At 41.8% G+C, this 18,561-nt stretch overlaps 1 protein-coding gene across 1 annotated transcript in view; it reads right to left on the bottom strand.

The window, feature by feature from the left end:
• The window catches only part of Cd109 (CD109 molecule), a 105,784-nt gene that overhangs the window by 64,636 nt on the left and 22,587 nt on the right, over window positions 1-18,561 (bottom strand). The window contains exon 5 of the mRNA XM_036194335.1: window positions 13,841-13,966. Coding sequence (XP_036050228.1) covers window positions 13,841-13,966 — 126 coding nt within the window. The remainder of the gene's footprint in view (window positions 1-13,840; window positions 13,967-18,561) is intronic.

The raw sequence follows: 18,561 nt of genomic DNA, 5'->3' as shown, positions 1-18,561 counted from the left end.
AATATTTAGAAAATTAATTTTTGAATTACATTTATAATGGTTTAAAGATCAAAACAATTTATTTTCATCTGTAGAAATTTATTTTTAGTCAACTGCAGTACCAAGCTTGTGAGACAGTTTTTCTTCCCAATTTGTTCACATAAAAAGGTAATTTCTCTAATTACAAGTCACTTAAACAAACTGTTTAATCTGATATACATCATTTGCAAAACAAAAATTAGGTTAAAGAGTTCATAAATTTATGAAGCCATGATAATACATATCAAACTAACAGAAAATGACTTCAAGTTTGTTTTGGATATGACTTTAGAAAAACATGGGGGAAAATGAAATTATTCATAATTAAAATGTTTACAAAGAATCCAGACAAAGTTATCATGAACCAACATATTCCACCTTCTAACTCTTTGAATTATTTTCTGTTGTAGCATTTCAATCAATACATTCTACCCTACTTTAACAGATATCATTAATTAATCTCTTTTCCAAGCTTCACAAGAAAACAGGTTTCCTATTATATCATTTTCTAACTTACAATACTAACTACAAAGTCTAAATAACAAAAACCATGGTCAAATAGCTACGTGGTTTCACTATGAACCTGCATTCTACACCTGATCTCCTGTGTTTATCATAGCAAACAGAGCTGTAATGAAAAAATAGTAGCCTTTCTAGAAATCACAACTAATCTAAAGTGTCTACTTTAAGATTTTTTTTTTCTGAGGCATGGTCTCTCCTCTTCTCTCTCTCTCTCTCTCTCTCTCTCTCTCTCTCTCTCTCTCTCTCTCTCTCTTCCCCGCCCCCAGCTCAAGATGGCCTGGAACAGACTATGGTCTGTAGTCCAGGAGGCTAAGCTAAAATTATTGGTAATCCTCCTGCCTCAGCCTCCCATAGGCACCACACCTGGTTCATATTACTTAACCTTAAAAGAAAAAACATAGTTCACTTCAAAATATAAAACAAAGCCGGGCAGTGGTGGCACACGCCTGTAATCCCAGCACTCGGGAGGCAGAGGCAGGTGGATCTCTGTGAGTTCAAGGCCAGCCTGGTCTCCAAAGCAAGTTCCAGGGAAGGTGCAAAGCTACACAGAGAAACCCTATCTTGAAAATATATATATATATAAAACAAATCTTTATATGCTGACAAAATAGTTGTCTAGGTCTGGGACGTAGATCAGTAGCTCTCTGTAAGTCTCTGGACTTAATCATCAATGCTGAAAGAAATAGAGTTGTTTAACATTTGGTTTAAAGATCATCATTTAAAGGCTATACTGAATGAAGAGATGGCTCAGTGGTTAAGAACATTTGCTGCTCTTCCAAAGGAGTTTGGTTTCTAGTACCTACAATCAGGTCACAATCTCTTGTAACTCCAGCTCCACATTTGATGCCCTCTTGTGGCCTCTGTGGGCACCTACACATACACATGCACATAACACACACACACACACACACACACACACACACACACACACACACACGACATAATTTGAAATAAACCTTTTCCTAAAAAAATACATATATATTCTAAATAAATGTGTTATTTGGATCAGCCTTAAGAATCTCCATATTGACGATCCCTACTTCAACTGTGTGCATGTCATTATATAGGAATATTATAAGCTGCGTGTACCTGACTCACTACACTTTGTTATCTTCAAAACTAAACCAAGAGGTTAATTGTTGCCTGACTTTTCCAGGGAGATATAAAATTAACATCTACCCCCAAAATGAGACAGCAACAGCAGCCCAAAAACTGCCCCATACAAGGCCATCATAAGTTAAAAAAAGTTGGTTTTTTTTTAATAATTTCTTTGTTTTTATTTTAGGCACATTTATGTTTTGCCTGCATGCATGTCTGTGTGAGGGTGTCAGATCTTGGGTTGCAGACAGTTGTGAACGGCCATGTGGGTGCTGGGAATCAAACCTGGGTCCTCTGGAAAAGTAGTCAGTGCTCTTAACCACTGAGCCATCTCTCCAGCCCCCATAAAATGAGTTTATTATGGCTTACTTATGTAGCGGTGGATAACTAGAGATAACTGCATTTTTCAGAAACTGTCTCTACTATCACCATCAAGTTCCTATATTATATGACTCTAAAATCAAGGTAGAATGTATACAAATCTGCATTCAGAGTCCTACATAGTGTTAAGAAGTGACTACAAGCTCAGACAACAGAGAGCTACCCAGTTTTTAAAAAGTAGAAGTGAGTCGGACATGGTGGTTCATACCTTTAGTCCTACTGCTCGGGAGGAAGAAGCAGGCAGATTTTTGAGTTCGAGGCCATCCTGACCTACAGAGAGGGCCATACAGAGAAACTCTGTCCCAAATAACAATGACAAAAGGTATAAATGACTACAAGCTCAGACACTGTAAGGGACAGACAAAGACAGACTCTAGGAATGTTCTATGTTTATGTGCACTCTGTCTCATCAGGGATTCTGATGGTCTCAGCAAACATGTCCAGCCATGGGAAGAGCCATTTGTTTTGCTGCTGTCTGGCACACAGAACAGCTTGCTACAAGGAGGAGTCACTCTAAATAGGATTCAGAGAACTAGTCTCTTCTCAGTGATGTATCTGTGTTGCCCGATTTGCTGATACACAATTCTAGTCTTTGAAATAGTTTGCCTCCCTCCTGAGGCCAACACAGATAAGCACAGGGGTAAGCGGAGATGGCTCAGCATTTAGAGTATTTGTTCTTCCAGAGTACCTGGACTCAATTCCCAGCACCCATATGGTGGCTCACAGCCATCTGTAACTCCAGTTCCAGGAGATCCAATGTCCTCTACTGACCTCCAAGGGTACCAGAAACTCACATGGTATACATGCCTACATGCTGGCAGGACATTTTATAGATCAAATAAGTAAATTAATCTTTAAAGGTTTAAATTTTAAAAAAAATAGCTTGGGGAATGAGATGATCTCTGTTGAGATAAAGTCATATACAAGCCCGGCGGTGGTAGAGCACACCTTTAATCCCAGCCCTTGGGAGGCAGAGGCAGGTAGATCTCTGAGTTCAAGGATCCTGGTCTACAAAGCAAGTTCCAGGACAGCCAGGACTGTTACACAGAGAAGCCCTATCTCAAAAAATAAATTTAAAAAAATGTAAAATAAATAAAGTCATATACAACAAACACTAATTAGTACATAAAAAACAACATAATGAAGTTCTGTCAAGATATATCAGTCCTGAGGAGTTTTTTACTGTTGTTTCTGTACTAATGACTCCTAAATCATCATCTCTAGCCCAGATCTCAGCTGAGAGTTTCAAGTTCAGACCCACTTGCTGTCATGTTCTCCCAAATGTCCTAGATTTGTTTCTCTGGATAGAGATTCTTCCCAGAAGCTCCACCTCACCAAGCCACTCAGCATGCCCTTTGTCTCCCACAATATTTAATATAATCTGCATAATCATTTGCTTTGCTCCATCCTCTTTAAGAAACTCTGAAATCAGAGCTGGAGAGATGGCTCAGAGGTTAAGATCAGTGACTATTCTTCCAGAGGTCCTGAGTTCAATTCCCAGCACCCACATGGTGGCTCACAACCACCTGTAATAAGATCTGGTGCCCTCTTCTGGCCTGCAAAGATACTTGCAGTCAGAACACTGTATACATAATAAATAAATAAATCTTTTAAAAAAAAAAAAAAAAAAGAAAGAAACTGTGAAATCTTTGTGGCAGAGCAGCTAGTTCAGCACACTGTTGGTGTCTGTTGAATGAATGCATGTATTAACGAGTGACCCAGCTGACTCTTGTCCCAGGCCAGTTGCTAGGGTACTCTAGGAGCCTCAGTTATCAGACATGAGATCTTAAAATCATTTTCTCCTATGAAGAGTCAGGCTGCCTTGAAGAGGCAGACAACGATGACTGTGTTCCCAGTTTCCAGGGAAACAACGCCAAGGAGAGAAGAAGCCGGCATCAAAGGAAGCTGACGGAAAAGAAGACACAGCCTTCCTTTCATTAACCCTTTAATTATGACAGTAAACTAAGAAATCATTTCATAACTGAGTGATGACTGCACACTTTAGGTCACACAGCATTTTCCCAGGGTGTTCACAAGTAGTAATATGCAAATCAAGATGTAAATTATTCTACTGGCCAAAGGATCTCGGAAACAAACAAATTGTCTGTTGAACAGTCAAGAAGTTAGATCAATTTTTCAACGATTTTAGCTTTTTTTTTTTTTTTGAGACAGGGTTTCTCTGTGTAGTTTTGGCGTCTGTCCTGGATCTCGTTCTGTAGCCCAGGCTGGCCTCAAACTCATAGAGATCTGCTTGGCTCTGCCTCCCAAGTACTGGGATTAAAGGCGTGCGCCACCGCCGCCGCCGCCGCCACCGGCCCGCTCTAAGTTTAGTTATTTTTGTAAAGCATTTTTACAAAACATATATTCAAAAATAGTAAAAAAGAGCCAAGCACGGTGACACACAATGAAAATCTCATCACTGGGGAGACAGAGATGGGGGAATCGCAAGAGTAAAGTAGACTAGCCTGGGCTAGAAAAGAATTCCAGGCCAGTCTGGGTAGCGAGGCCCTGTAACAGAGGGAAAATGGCAGAAAACACAGAACTAGGTAAAGTTAGTAACAATGTTGACAATCAGTAGCCATTAGTGCCACAGATAATCCAAAAAACAAAATGTGGAAGTACAAAAGTACTTCCAGTGGTATAGCACAGGGATCCACATTTTTTTCCCTGTAAAGGGCCAGACAGGCCAGACACTAACACATTAAACTGTGGAGGCCAGATGGTCTCTGTCCCAACTCTACAGCAGTGTCATGATAATGAAAAGCACCCAAAATATCCTGAAATCTGAACGGTAATGCCCTCGGCAATTCTTTCGCTCAGAACTGTTTTGACTATCGGGGTTTGTTTACGGTTCTGTGAATTTTAGGATGTCTTTGCTTTCTATTTCTGTGAAGAATGTTATGGAGACTTTGGGGACTGCACTGATTCTATAAATTGTGGCGACCAGGGAAACCCTCACTTGCTGCTGATTGGTTTGCAAACTGGTGCAGCCACTCTGGAAATCAGTGTGGAGAATTCTCAAAAAGCTGAAAGTAAATCTACCACATGCTCTCAGAACACTTGGAAAGCTAAAGAGAGGTTACTCACTGGCCCACTACAAGGAACAGCAGGGCCAAGAGTACATGCTGTGCCTGGTGCAGGTGGTGCACACCTCTAATCCCAGCACCCAGGAGGCAGAGGCAGGTGGATCTCTGTGAGTTCAAGACAAGCCTGGTCTTCAGAGTGAGTTCCAGGACAGCCATGGCTACAAAGAGAAACCCTGTTTCAAAAAAAAAAAAAAAAAAAAAAAAAAAAAAAGAGAAAAAGAAAAAGAGAGAGAGAGAGAGAGAAAGAAAGAGAGAGAGAAAGGAAAAGAAAAGAAAAGGAAAGGAAAGGAAAGGAAAGGAAAGGAAAGGAAAGGAAAGAAAAGAAAAGAAAAGAAAAAGAAAACACAAAGAGTCCGTGCTGAGTTGGGGTTGAGCTGCACCACCTGAATGCTGAAAAGCAAAGAAGGCTTTAGAAATTTCCCTCAGCTGGATTTACAAAAAGTGTAAGTCATCATGGTGAGCATGTTCTATACAGACCCAAATAACTTCAGGCTGGGTGGGACCATGAAGAGAACAAGAAGGAGGTGTGTGCTCTGGATGCACAGGAGCTGAAGGAGGGGTTATGAGCTGCCAATCAATAGAAACTAACAAAATATCTCCTAGCGATACCAAGAGTGTCAAGAATTCCACAAGGAAAATTTCTGCTTGTGGCAACTCAGGCCTTCAATCTCAGCTACTCAAGAGGCTGGAGGGTCATGAGTTGAGTTCAAGGCCAGTTTGAGTAACTTCATAAGACCCTACCTCAAAAATTGAAAATAAATAGGAAAAAAAATAGCCTAGCGTGTGTGAGGCCCTAGGTTCAATCCCCAGTACCAAAATAAGAAAGAAGGAAGAGAAGAAAAGGAGGGGAAAGAGGAAGAAGAGAAGGAGAAGGATGAAGAAGAGGAGAAGGAGGAGGAGGAGGAGAAAGATTAGACTAGAATGATTCCTAGTCTATCGCCTCTGCATTTGCTGAACGAAGCCAAGGACCTCTGGGGACCTTGTGACTCCCAATTCAGAGCTCTCTGTACTTGTTACATAAACCCACCTCACCTCCTTGTTGTAGGGCCATGTCTCACCACTTTCCTATGTGTACTGACGGGTGCTGCCTCTGGCCTTGCACACAAGAGAAAAGTCCCATGTTTCCGGCATCATTGGAATCCTTACTAATCTGGATATTCTTGAACCTATTATCTATAAAATACTAGGCAATCTTCTTCCTCTTGGATTTTTACCATAAAATTAGTAAAATATAAAATAAAATAAAAACATAAAAATAAAAAAACCACAATGGAACCATCACCACATAAAAGTGTCACTGCATTTATGCTGACTTACTTGGAGGAATGACAGCCAATAAAAGGATTTGCCAAGTGACTGAAAATGTTTATCAATATTTACATTGCCCTTTCCTTGCTGTGTTTAGAGCACAAACATCTGTGCTCTAAACTGTAGCTACGATGTATTTCTCTAGGGATTTCAACCCAGATTGATCAGAGCCATCTATGATGAGCTTAGTAAATAAGAGATGTCCAACTCCCACCTTGGAGCCACCGAATCAGAATCACCAGGGCTGGAGTGCAAGTACAATGAATGCAACCATCCATCCATCCATCTACTCAGCTACTTCTACAGAAAACGAGTGTCGGGCACTGTGGTGGACGTGGGAGGTGCCTTCCCTGCAAGGAGAGTCTGGTCCAGTGCAAAGATGCTAATCAAACATACGTATCTGTAGTTACAAACTGCAATAAATAGTAGGGGTCAGATTTGCAGAGACTAAAACTGGAGATGAGACAGCAGTCGGATGGGATCAAGCAAGGCCTTGGGAAAGCAGCAGTGGGATGTGAATTTTACTCTGCGAGCAGTGGGAAGTGCTTGGAAAGCTTAGGCTGGAAGATAACGTGATCCAACTGCTGTTTAGATTACGTTTACTGCTGTGTAGAGAATGAGCTGCAAGTATAGAAAGAAGTAAATTTACGGAAGATGACTAAGAGACGGTGACAATATCTAGGGAAACCGTGACGGCAGCTTTGAAAGGGGACGTGGAGCAGGAAAGAAGGAGAAATGAGCCCATCTGCAATGTACATAAGCATAGACACCACAGAAGTTGTTGGTGGCTGAATGTGGGTGGTTAAGTGAGCATCAGATGTCAAGGAGAATGCTAAGGCTAGCAGCTAACACAGCCGGAAAGGAGGGTGGAATAATTCAGTCACGCGGAAAATGCTGGCGAAGAGCCAGCTATGGTGGGGGACAGTGGCAAGGATGATTCGGAGGCCTCAAAGAGACAAACTTGAGAGTCACTGGCATGCAGGTGGAAGCTGAGAGCGTGCCTATGAGCGGACTCGCCTGCAATGAATTATCAAATGAACTGAAAAGCAAGCTTGGCAAAATGCCAAGGTGTACGAGATAACAAAGGATAAACACAAGCAAGCAGGAACCTACCAAACTGGAGGACTGGAGGAAAGCTGGCAGAGAGATCCGATGATGGCTTTTCTTTTTGGAGGACCGACCAGAAAGAGTGACACCACGGAAGGAGAAGCAGAGTCAAAATTATCCTTTCAATTTAGTCTCTCTCTCTCTTTCTCTCTCTCTCTCTCTCTCTCTCTCTCTCTCTCTCTCTCTCTCTCTCTCTTTTTTGGTTTTCCTGGATCTCGCTCTGTAAACCAGGCTGGCCTCGAACTCACAGAGATCCGCCTGCCTCTGCCTCCCGAGTGTTGGGATTACAGGCATGCGCCACTGCTGCCTGGCCCGGCCAATTAGTCTTTCTTAAAGATTCGTCTTGTCTTATGTGTCTCCATTCTTGTTGTCCAGTAGCGCAGACGTTCCTACACCTGGCATCTCCTTTCTGTTTCCCCACAAGAGTCACAGCATCATCAACCTCTGACTTCTACATCTTCAACTTAGATCCCTTCTTCTCCTGGATCTTTCCATTATACCTAATAGGCTGAATGAAATCTTTCACACGAAAGACTAACAGAGCTGGAGAGATGGCTCAGTGATTAAGAGCACTGGCTGTTCTTCCAAAGGACCTTGGTTGAAATCCTAGAGCCCACATGGCAGCTCACAACCATCTGTAACTCCAGTTTCAGGGGATCCACCACCCTCTTCTGGCCTACAAGGGCACTAGGCCTACATGTGGTACAAAAACACACATGTGCCAGGTGGTAGTGCACACATGTAATCCCAGCACTTGGGAGACAGAGGCAGGTGGATCTCTGTGAGTTTGAGGCCAGCCTGGTCTACAGAGCCAGTCCAGGACAGGCTCCAAAGCTACAGAGAAACCCTGTCTCGAAAACCCCCCCCCAAAAAAAGTACACAATAAGGAATAGGTTGTAAATAATCTTTCCTAAACTTCACCTTATAAATTAGACTGGCTCTCTGTCTGTCTGTCTGTCTGTCTCTCTCTCTCTCTCTCTCTGTGAATTTTAGTTATTGTTCTCACTGTTGTACCTGACAAAAAACAACCACAGGCAACAAAGCTACAGAGAAACCCTGTCTCGAAAAACAAAATTTATTTTTTTAAATAAGATGGAGAACAATAGAAGAAGTTGTTCTAGTCTCCACACACGCATATACATGCATATCACACACACACACACACACACACACACACACACACACACACACACACACACACCACAACTCATGATTACTTCAAAACCCTGAAAATGAAAGCAATGCTTGGGTGGATTTGGGATGCTTAATATGAAATTCCCAAAGAATCAATTTTTTAGAATTATAAAATTTTTTAAAAAAGAAAGAAAGTAATGCATGATGACCAAATGCAATTTAGGCTATTCTAGAAAGGCTGACAGTCAGTAAATGGCTGACTGTCTTCTCCTATAAATGAACGTGGAAGAACGGGATAAATGCCAAGGAGCCCACAGAGAGTTTCACTAAAGCATCCCTTTCCTGACCTGGGGGAGGTGTGACTAAAAATTGTACTTTCTGGTTATCTACAGTCACTGCACGTGAGACCTCTGACAGTGTCTTTCCTTTGTGATGCTGATATTATTTTATAGTTTTTCTACAAATAGAATGAGGTTTCAAATTTCTCTCCTGAAAATAATTCTCCCCAGTTTTGTACTAAGAATGTTCACTGCCTCAAAAAAATACAAATATTGTATATAATAGTGGAGCGTTCAAATAATGAGTAGATTCCATCCGTAGTCATGATTCACTGCTAAAGCAAAAGTAAGTGGTAAAATACAAAGTCCGTGAATGCAAACCAGGAGTCAAGCAGACAAAAACCAGAAGCGAGGCTCGGCCAGGGCCAATACTCAAACATGCCTTTGAGTATACTGCCCCCTCGTGGCCATCAATTTCATTAAAGGAGGGTCTTTTTTTTTTTTTTTTTTTTTTTTTAGTTAAGCCTCATTCTGACATTTCATCAACAATAAGCACTCAGCGCTTGTCTTGAAAGGGATAACGATACCTTCTAAAATGTGAAAAGGGGAAAACTGCATTTAGATCAAGACATCTAATAACTGTTAACTTATATGCAAACACTGTGTCTATTTGAAGATTACCATTGCTGTTCATTGCTCTAGTGTGGACGACCTGAGTCTTAAAGGAATATGGGGGCTAGAAAGCTGCCATTGATTCTGGACTGAACTAAATAAAGGTCAAATGGGAGGTCAAAACAGATCTCCTCTCCTACATCAGTATACGTAAGAAGTTAATTTGCTAGGGTATGGTCTTCCTGTTGTACAATGGACACAACTGTGCCCATATCACAGAATTATATATGAAGAACAAATGAGAACATATATAAAAACTATGTCTGTGCTTTCCTGATAGTAGATGTCAACCTTCATAAAATTTACATTATATACTTATTATATAATATAGATATGTTTATTTAATTATAATAGTCTGTCAGCCCAGTGCTTATACTAGAGACACATTTGAAGATCAGCATTTCTCTTTTTTTTTTTTTTTTTTTTGTGGAGCTGAGGACCAAACCCAGGGCCTTGTGCTTGCTAGGCAAGCACTCTACCACTGAGCTAAATCCCCAACCCCGAAGATCAGCATTTCTCATGGTGTCCAAAAGTTCCTGGATCTTTTCAAATTTCTTATTTTTCTAATGTCTAAATTTTTGTTTTGGTGATTACTACACTAAACTACAAATCAGAAAAATAAGCAAATACCTCAGCTACAAATCTTACAGATATTATTTTAATACTTGGGAATACTTAAATATTATGAACACTCACTGCATGTATGAACCTCTTTTACAGCACTGCTTCAATATTCTTTAAAACCATGTCATACATTCAATAAGATTGGCAAAATTAACAAGGTTAAAGTTGGTAAGTATATAAACTGGTCTACAAAAACACCACTGGCCATTCAGCAGATGTAAGAGCCTCAAAGGACCTTAGCATTGACCCTGACCTGTCAGCCAGTCCCCACAACTAAGTTTCCACAGGACTCCTTCATTTATGCTGCTTCAAGCAAGCACTATTTCAAACATCTCACCTGACCCATCATCTCGCACCTCTTCTGAGATTTACATAAAAAAATGATTAAAAATTAACTCATCTGCATATCATAAACTATAGAGAAATGTAAATATTATACCCTGATGACCAACATATCTCACAGATAGGTAACACTGATTTTTTTACTTATTTTAATTACAGTGGCATGAATTTGCCATCTAACCATCGCTGAGTGCTGTTCTGTGGTATTGTTATCCACATTGTTGGCAACAGATCTCTGGAATTTCATCTTGCAGAACAGAAACTACACCATCAAATCAACTCCACCTCCTTGTCCCATCATTCCCTGGCATCCCCCATTCTACTTTGTATTTCACTGATTTTCTATATCCTGAATATTGCATTTACTTGAAATCACACAGCAGTTGTCCTTTTGTGACTGATCTCACTCAGAATAATATCAAGGTTCATTTGAGTCGCAACATATGACTGAATAACTGTGAACGGACATTTCCTGTCCTGACCACTGGGCCCTATTAACTGACTCAGAGGTGGAACATGAATTATAAATGCTCAGCCAATAGCTCAGGCTTGTTATTAACTAACTCTTACATTTAAATTAACTCATATTTCTATTTATGCTTTGCCACATGGTGGTACCTTTATTAGCAGGGTATATTCATCACCTGCTCCCTCTGCGTCTGACTGGTGATTTCTCTCTCTGCCCTTCTCCTTCCAATCATCCTTATTTTGATCACACTGCCTAAACTTCCCACCTGGCTACTGGCCAATCAGCATTTTATTAAACAAATTCAAGTGACAAATCTTTGCAGTGTAGAAGAGGATTATTCCATGGCAAATAAGCTTCCTCTCTAAGGTAAGGACCCCTTTACTTTTTTAAAGCACAAACTGATGAATAATTTTTGCCAATAATGAATTATATCTGTGAATATTTTGACTCATATCAGAAAGACCAGACAAATGAGCTTACCATTTACACCAGGTACAACCCCTTCATCCGATCCTAAGGAAGAGTACCCCAAGATTGAGATGTGACAGGCACACTGACCCATCACCTGGTCATGTTACTTTTAAATAGAGCAAGCCATATGTAGAGGTACATGCCTGTGATCCCAGCACCCCAGAGACAGAAGCAGACATAATGAGACCCTCTCTTAAAAAATAAACAAATAAAAAGAAAAAGTAACAACTAGAAAGATCCAAGAAGTTAAATATCTTAATATCTCAAAAACTAACTAAATTATTCCTTTGGGTTTCTCCCTTGAGAATATCTTAATAATGGAATGGCAATTCTAAGAGGTCATAAATCTTCATTCTACATACTTGCCAAAGATCCTCTTATCAATAAGTCGTGTTTGAATCAAGAATATCTGTATTGTAGAAAAGAGAACGTGGAGCAGGAGGTCATGACAACTAATACTAAAGACCTTTGAAAAGGCCATACAGAGACCTGCTACATATAGGAAACTACTACTTTGAAGGCTTCCTAAAATATATACATATAAAAGAAGTTAAAATGGAGTTACCCTATAATGAGGTGGGGGGATGGGGGATGCTTCTCCCAGACACCAGAAACTAGCAGATTAAAAAGCCCAGTTCGTGGTATGAGTTTCCTTTCAAGTTGTTGTTGTGTGGTCCCATAGTCCCCCCAAACATTACCGGCTATTGCTATTGCTCTTGGTTACCCTCCAAAACTTAATGGTAAGACCCTGTTACTGAAGACACTACATATTTGAATTATAGGACATGGAGAAATCAAGCTGGTACCAATCTGGAAGTTTATTTCCTACTGGCTATCTGGAAGGTCCTATATGTGCCACTAGGGGATGAAAATAATCAAGTCTCACTCAGTTGTGACCACGTGTCTACAATAGTAAGTTGCCTGGCAAGACATGCCCATTTGTGCAATAGTTGCACAAACGTTATCTGAGTAACCAACCACTTTCTACTTGGATTTAAGGCCCACTCCACAAGACAGAACTCATGTCAGGTACTATTAACTAGGTCACAGGCCCCAGAGAAGAACCCAATACTATTATTCTGCTAAGTCAACAGAGAATTAAATTTCCCCCTAAGTTCCTATCTTTAAACCCATAGATTAATGCATCTTTTAGCCCTTATCAATGAAGCTTCTTTTTGTAGTGGAAAGTGACTAATACAGAGGCCCACAACTGGACAACATGTAGAAAGTTAGAGATTAAGAAGCAATTAGCTTCAAATGGAACATCTGTGTCACACCCCATCACCCTCAAGGCTCAGGTATCATCATGGAAGAGAGGATGAAATAATTACCATTTTTACACTTACAAAGAGCCAGTGGTAACAGCCGTAACAGGGCCACAGGACACATGAACTCAAAGGGGCTGTAAATTCATGAGTAATACAGACACAAGACTAAGCCAAACAAAATCCCATCATGGATGAGGGAGGGGCTCATGAAGTCCTACCGCTAGCTGGGCAACTGTTGGCAATTGACAGCTGCTGGGGTTTGCAATTTGTAGTCCTGGGTGATGTAAGAAAGCAAGCTGAGCAAGCTATGGAGAGAGCAAGCCAGTAGGCAGCACTCCTCTGTGACCTCTGCATCAGTTCCTGCCTCTGAGTTCCTGCCCTGACTTCTTTCAGTGATGCACTATGATGGTAAAGTGGAAGGGAAATAAACCCTTTCCTCCCCAAAGTGCTTATGATCACATGGTGTTTCATCACAGCAGTATAAACCCTAACTTAAAAAAAAAAAAATGGTGGTGCCCCTGAGAGAGCTGAGGCAGAGAGCCACTAGGGGCACTGTTCTGACTGTTAGGTTCACAGACACAGACATGCTCATGAGGGAAGCAAACACAGGAGCCAGGTAGGAGGAACCCTGAGGAGGAAGGCCTGAGGAACAGGGTCAATGTGACTCTGTAAAGCCATTATTTCTTGTAGCAAAAACAAAGCAGGTTCGTCCAATCGTTTTAATCATTATTCTGAAACAGAAAATGTGCCAGATGAACAGCTTTGTGCTCAGTTCTCAGTCTTCAAAGAGTCAATGTGTGCAATTAATAAGCAAATATTTATTCTGTGTTAGAACAAAATGACAAAATGCTTAAACCTTCAAACATCCTATGATAGAAAAAGACAACGACTGTAACGAAGGCTAACCTACTGAGAAATATAGCAAATTAGCAATAAGTCACTTAAGTTGTCTAGATGTCCATAGTAATTTATTTCTGTTCATAGAATGACTTAGGAGAAATTTCACCATGTGAACAATTTAAATAATTTGGATGTCCTCCCCAAAAATGTATTTATACTCACATTCACATGAACCTGAATGGACCAGTCACCAAGTATTGGATGAGAAGATAATTGAAAAGTTTTGGAGACGACTCCATGATCACCTTTCTGAGAAAACCATTGTTGAACCAAATTAGACTTCGGATCCTAAAACAAAAACCAAAGCATGTGTGTTAACTGTGGAAGGCTAACCAAGTGCAAGTGTAACCAAAGCATGTGTGTTAACTGTGGAAGGCTAACCGAGTGCAAGTGTCTCCTACTCAGGAACGATGCCTGGCAGTAACCACCTCCTCTAGGCAATCCAGAAGTTTCCCCCATCATATGACACTAGGAGAGTGTGATGGTTAAACATCATTGTCAACTGGATTAGAGTTTGGAACCACCAGGAAATACACCCCTGGGGGGATCTGTAAAGGTATAGCTGAGGACAGAAGACCCACCGTAGAAGTAGGCTCGCAACCCAGACGCAATCAAGGGGGAAAGAAGAAGAGAAGCCTGAAGACAGGCAGCATTCATGTCCCTCTGCTGCCTCAACAGGATGTCACGTGACCAGCTGCCTCAACAGGATGTCACATGACCAGCTGCCTCTCGCTCCTACCACCACAGCAACAGCCGAATTTTACCACCACCACGTCCAGGCCATGAAAGACAGCACCCTCAAACTATGGGCTAAAATCAACCCTTCTTTAAGGTGCTCCTAAAAGGTATTTTGTCATGGCACCCAGAAAAGTAACAACACATAGTTTTTGGAAAATGACAGCTCTATACCACTAAGGAAAAACAAATCCAATTTCTTCCTTTCCTATTACTTCTCCTGAGACCACGCTGACTCTGATCCACCTTTTAATTCCTGACGCCATAGCTCCTTCTACAGAGAACACAGAGCAGGCATCCCAGCAAATCTACATTAGTGATCCAGAGAAAACACAAACCAGTGAAATATGAAAGTCAGACTAGAGGGAGCTCAAGAAACTAAGCTGGAATCACCACATGACCTGACTCTGCCACTCCTCAGCATACATCCGAAAGAATCTAGGCCAACACACTTGCACGACCATGTTTTTTGAGCACTGGTCACAATAGCCAAGAGATGGAACTGGCCTAATGGCCATCTACATAGAAATGGATAAAGAAGATGTGGTATAGATGCCCAATAAAGAATAAAGTTCTGTCATTTGTGCCACTAACGGAAAAAGGAAACAACTGAAGACAGTATGTTAAGTGAAATAAGCTAGACTAACAAAGACAAATATCTCGTTCTCTCTCACACATGGAATCTACATTTGTGTGTGTGTGTGTGTGTGTGTGTGTGTGTGTGTGTGTGTTTTATGTAGAAACTGTACTATGTGAGGGGAGAAAGAACTCTAAAGGACCGAGAAATGAGAGGAAAAAGAACAAAAACTACTTTGGCCATCATACACAGATATATATTCATGTCACATACATATAACATGAAAGCCTCTTTAGGGGAGGGGAGGGAACCAGGGGAAGAAGGGAGGGTGATGGAGGGTAACTATCAACAAAATAAGATGATATACATATATTTAAATGTCATAAAAAAAAGACTGTGTTTACTGAAAATGAGGGAGGAAGGAAATCTATTCTCACTGCTGAGACAGCACCATCATTCATTAAAGGCCCACTGTGCTGGGTACTCCAGCTTGACTCTAATTATAATTCTCCTTCATGAATAAATCAGACTCAGAAAGACAAATAACACATTCTCTCTCATACATGGAATCTACATTTCAATATAGAGGAGGGGTGTGTGTGTGTGTGTGTGTGTGTGTGTGTGTGTGTGTCCCTATGCGTATGTGATATGAAAGTAGAAATGGTACTATGAAGAGGCAGAAAGAGGAACAGAAGTAACCTCTCCTTATAGTTGAAAAAGCTGACTGCTGGCGAGGTTAATTACATGCTCAACTGCAATTGACTGGCATGGCCCCATACTATAGCAACAACACATGATGGGACTCAGAATTCAAACCCGTGTCAACTCTCCACTTAGTCAAATATGCCAGAGAGCTATTTAACCAGGGGGTCCACGAGAAACGCTTTAGTCTTCCCATAAGCTCACAGACAAGAACGGCTTCATGCGGTATCCATGCAAAGCGTTTATCTCCACATTCTAAGCCTGTTGACTCTGTCCCATTCTCTCTCTAGTTTGTCTCCTGCCCACCACACCCCACTCTCCAACTAATTCCACTAACCCCATCCTTTCACTCTTGGCCACTGTCATCTAGAACAACAGATCTGAGAAGGAAGCAGAGGGTTGAAATTCTTGCCACAGACCCAGGCAAATAAGCGGTGTCCGTTATAACCATAGTAGGACCCTAGGCAAAAATGGCTTCGCTCTGTCCACAGAATGAAGTCTACACACTTGCAGACCCAAGGTTCATCTTCTTCCCCAATGTACAGATTCGCTTGCTGTTCACCACCAAAGTCCAGACCTCTGGACTCTGCTGCAGGGAATGTCCTTTCTCTCCTGTCGACCAGTAAAGTAAGCTTAGCTTCCTGTCTGCTGCATAAGCCTCCAGCAGCAGTGACCTCTTTGTGGGCAGCCTCTGCACATCTGGAGTTTACTTTGAGGATAGCCTCTGCACATCTGGAGTTTACTCTTCTTGAATATGACATACTGTAAAATGGAGCAAAGTCCTTTTTTTATATATTTTTTTTTAAATCTTTGTTTCCAGCTACACTATGAACTCTTGAGAGCAAGGGTCACGCACGTTTTCCTATCCTCTGCCTAAACATAATGAGCTGGTCCAGTTACTAGAAACCAGAAAAAAAAAATTCTCCTAGAGAAGGGGTATGAAAGTTGGAGGTAAATAGGGTGCTGAGAACTGAGGAGGTAGGTGGCAACCAGAAACTTAAAATCAGTGACCGAAAGCAGGTCAAGAATGGGCAGGTCACTGTCTCCTGGGCAAACTCCTGGCTCAGGCATTGTGAGCAGCAATTGCCTCCACTGTACCTGCCACGGGATGCACCGGAGAGCTGCGGAGCGAAAGGACTCAGGAAGAAATACAAATGGCTACAAATACATGCTGTCTAGTGATTAAGGAAAGGAAAACAGTGAAATGCTGGGCTCCTTCAATCAGATGAACAAAGATTTAAGAAACACTAAAGCAGTAATTCTCAGTGATGCCTAAGGGAAAAGGAACAAACACTCTGCTGGGGAGTTATGGGGGGGGGTCCTCCTATTGGGGTCACGGTCTTTCAAGCAAAAGGAGGCTGAACTAATATTTCTGCTTCAAGAAGTTGCTCTTGGGGCTGGAGGGCCAGAGTGCCAGAGCACAGTCACAGGATACACCCTCCATGCCATAACTAGCTGTATCCACACATATTCACCTGCACTCAAACGGGACGTACCCTCTGAGTTAGAAACGATGATATCCATACAAGGTCATTCACCTGCACTCAGAGCAAAATTTTAAAGCAGAATATCCAGGGCAGAAGCCATCTGTGCCAGCTGCCACCACGGTGTCAGGGCCACTTCCTTCCATACTGTCATGCTAAACTGCCTATAGGAGAGAATTCAGGGCAACATAGAGCATGCTTTCTCCACATCTGTTTAGAGGCCTCTGAAGCCCCTGTCCTTCTTGTAGTCAGTTACTGAAACAGGAAAGATGAATAGCCTATGAGCCTCACAAAAAATACCAAATACCCCTCAACATGCTGCGAGGATAACCCTCTCACCCGAATTATGATACTTTTGCATACCAGCATCTTAGTCACAGCCATTCTTGGCAAGTTGGCTTGCAAACTACCCTAGAAGCCTTTCTCCACTTCGGCCTAACCCTACCTGTTCCAAATCACTGTTTTCCACTGGAAAACAATGAAGCAGACATTCCATAGCAACCTGGCCTCTGCAGTGAGGAATGTGGCTAGACTTGAACCCATGTCCTGAACTTAACAACCCAGGATCAAAGGGGATTTTTAACCACCTCTGCTCACTGTTTCTAAGCACTGAACTTCTGTATAAATGTCCTCTCCTGGGCAAGAGCACTACAGGTTGGCCAGGCCAGTAGGATCCTTTAGTGCCAGACCTAACAGAGAGAGAGGTCTCTATGCATCCTTCCCAGAAAGTCAAGTGCAGCTCTCTACATTCTCATTTCACTCAATGTAAAATCCAGGCCATCTAACAGCCAACAAGACTGAATGTAAACCAAATCCTCCAACCCAGCACCTCAAGCTAACATCACTTCTTAATGTTTGTCCCCTTACTCCATGATCTCCAGGTGCCAATGGCCTACTATTTCTTCAGTGTGCTTCAGGACTTTGTATGTGCTGACTCCTGTTTTTATTTGCTCATTCTTGCATTTCCTTCAGGTCTCTGCTCACACAGCTCCTCTCCGGCAACTCTGGAGAAAGCACTAACAGTGAACTTACTCTCTCTATCCTGTCTCCGGTTCTCTGCTTCTCCCTACCATGCACTGTCACACACCTACGTACAGATACGTGAATGTCTACCACCTCAAGTGTATGCTTGTACATTAACCAGTCTTCCCGTTACCCACTGAAAACTAAATTCAACATGAACAGGGGGTTTCATCTGCTCAGTGCCTTCTGTCAGTTCCTGGAACACAGAAGTTCAGTAAGTAGCTGATGACTGGATAGGTCAGCGATGGAGCCAAGCACCAGACAGGAACAGACAGACTCCATAGCCTCAACCCTTGACCCAGGTTCCACCACCTTCCTTCCCATTCAGAGGATCGCCATGTCAAAAGGAAGCCTTCCTGAGG

This window comes from Onychomys torridus, chromosome 7 (assembly GCF_903995425.1).
Source record: "Onychomys torridus chromosome 7, mOncTor1.1, whole genome shotgun sequence".
Classification (NCBI taxonomy): domain Eukaryota; kingdom Metazoa; phylum Chordata; class Mammalia; order Rodentia; family Cricetidae; genus Onychomys; species Onychomys torridus.
This window is presented reverse-complemented; position numbering and strand designations above follow the sequence as displayed.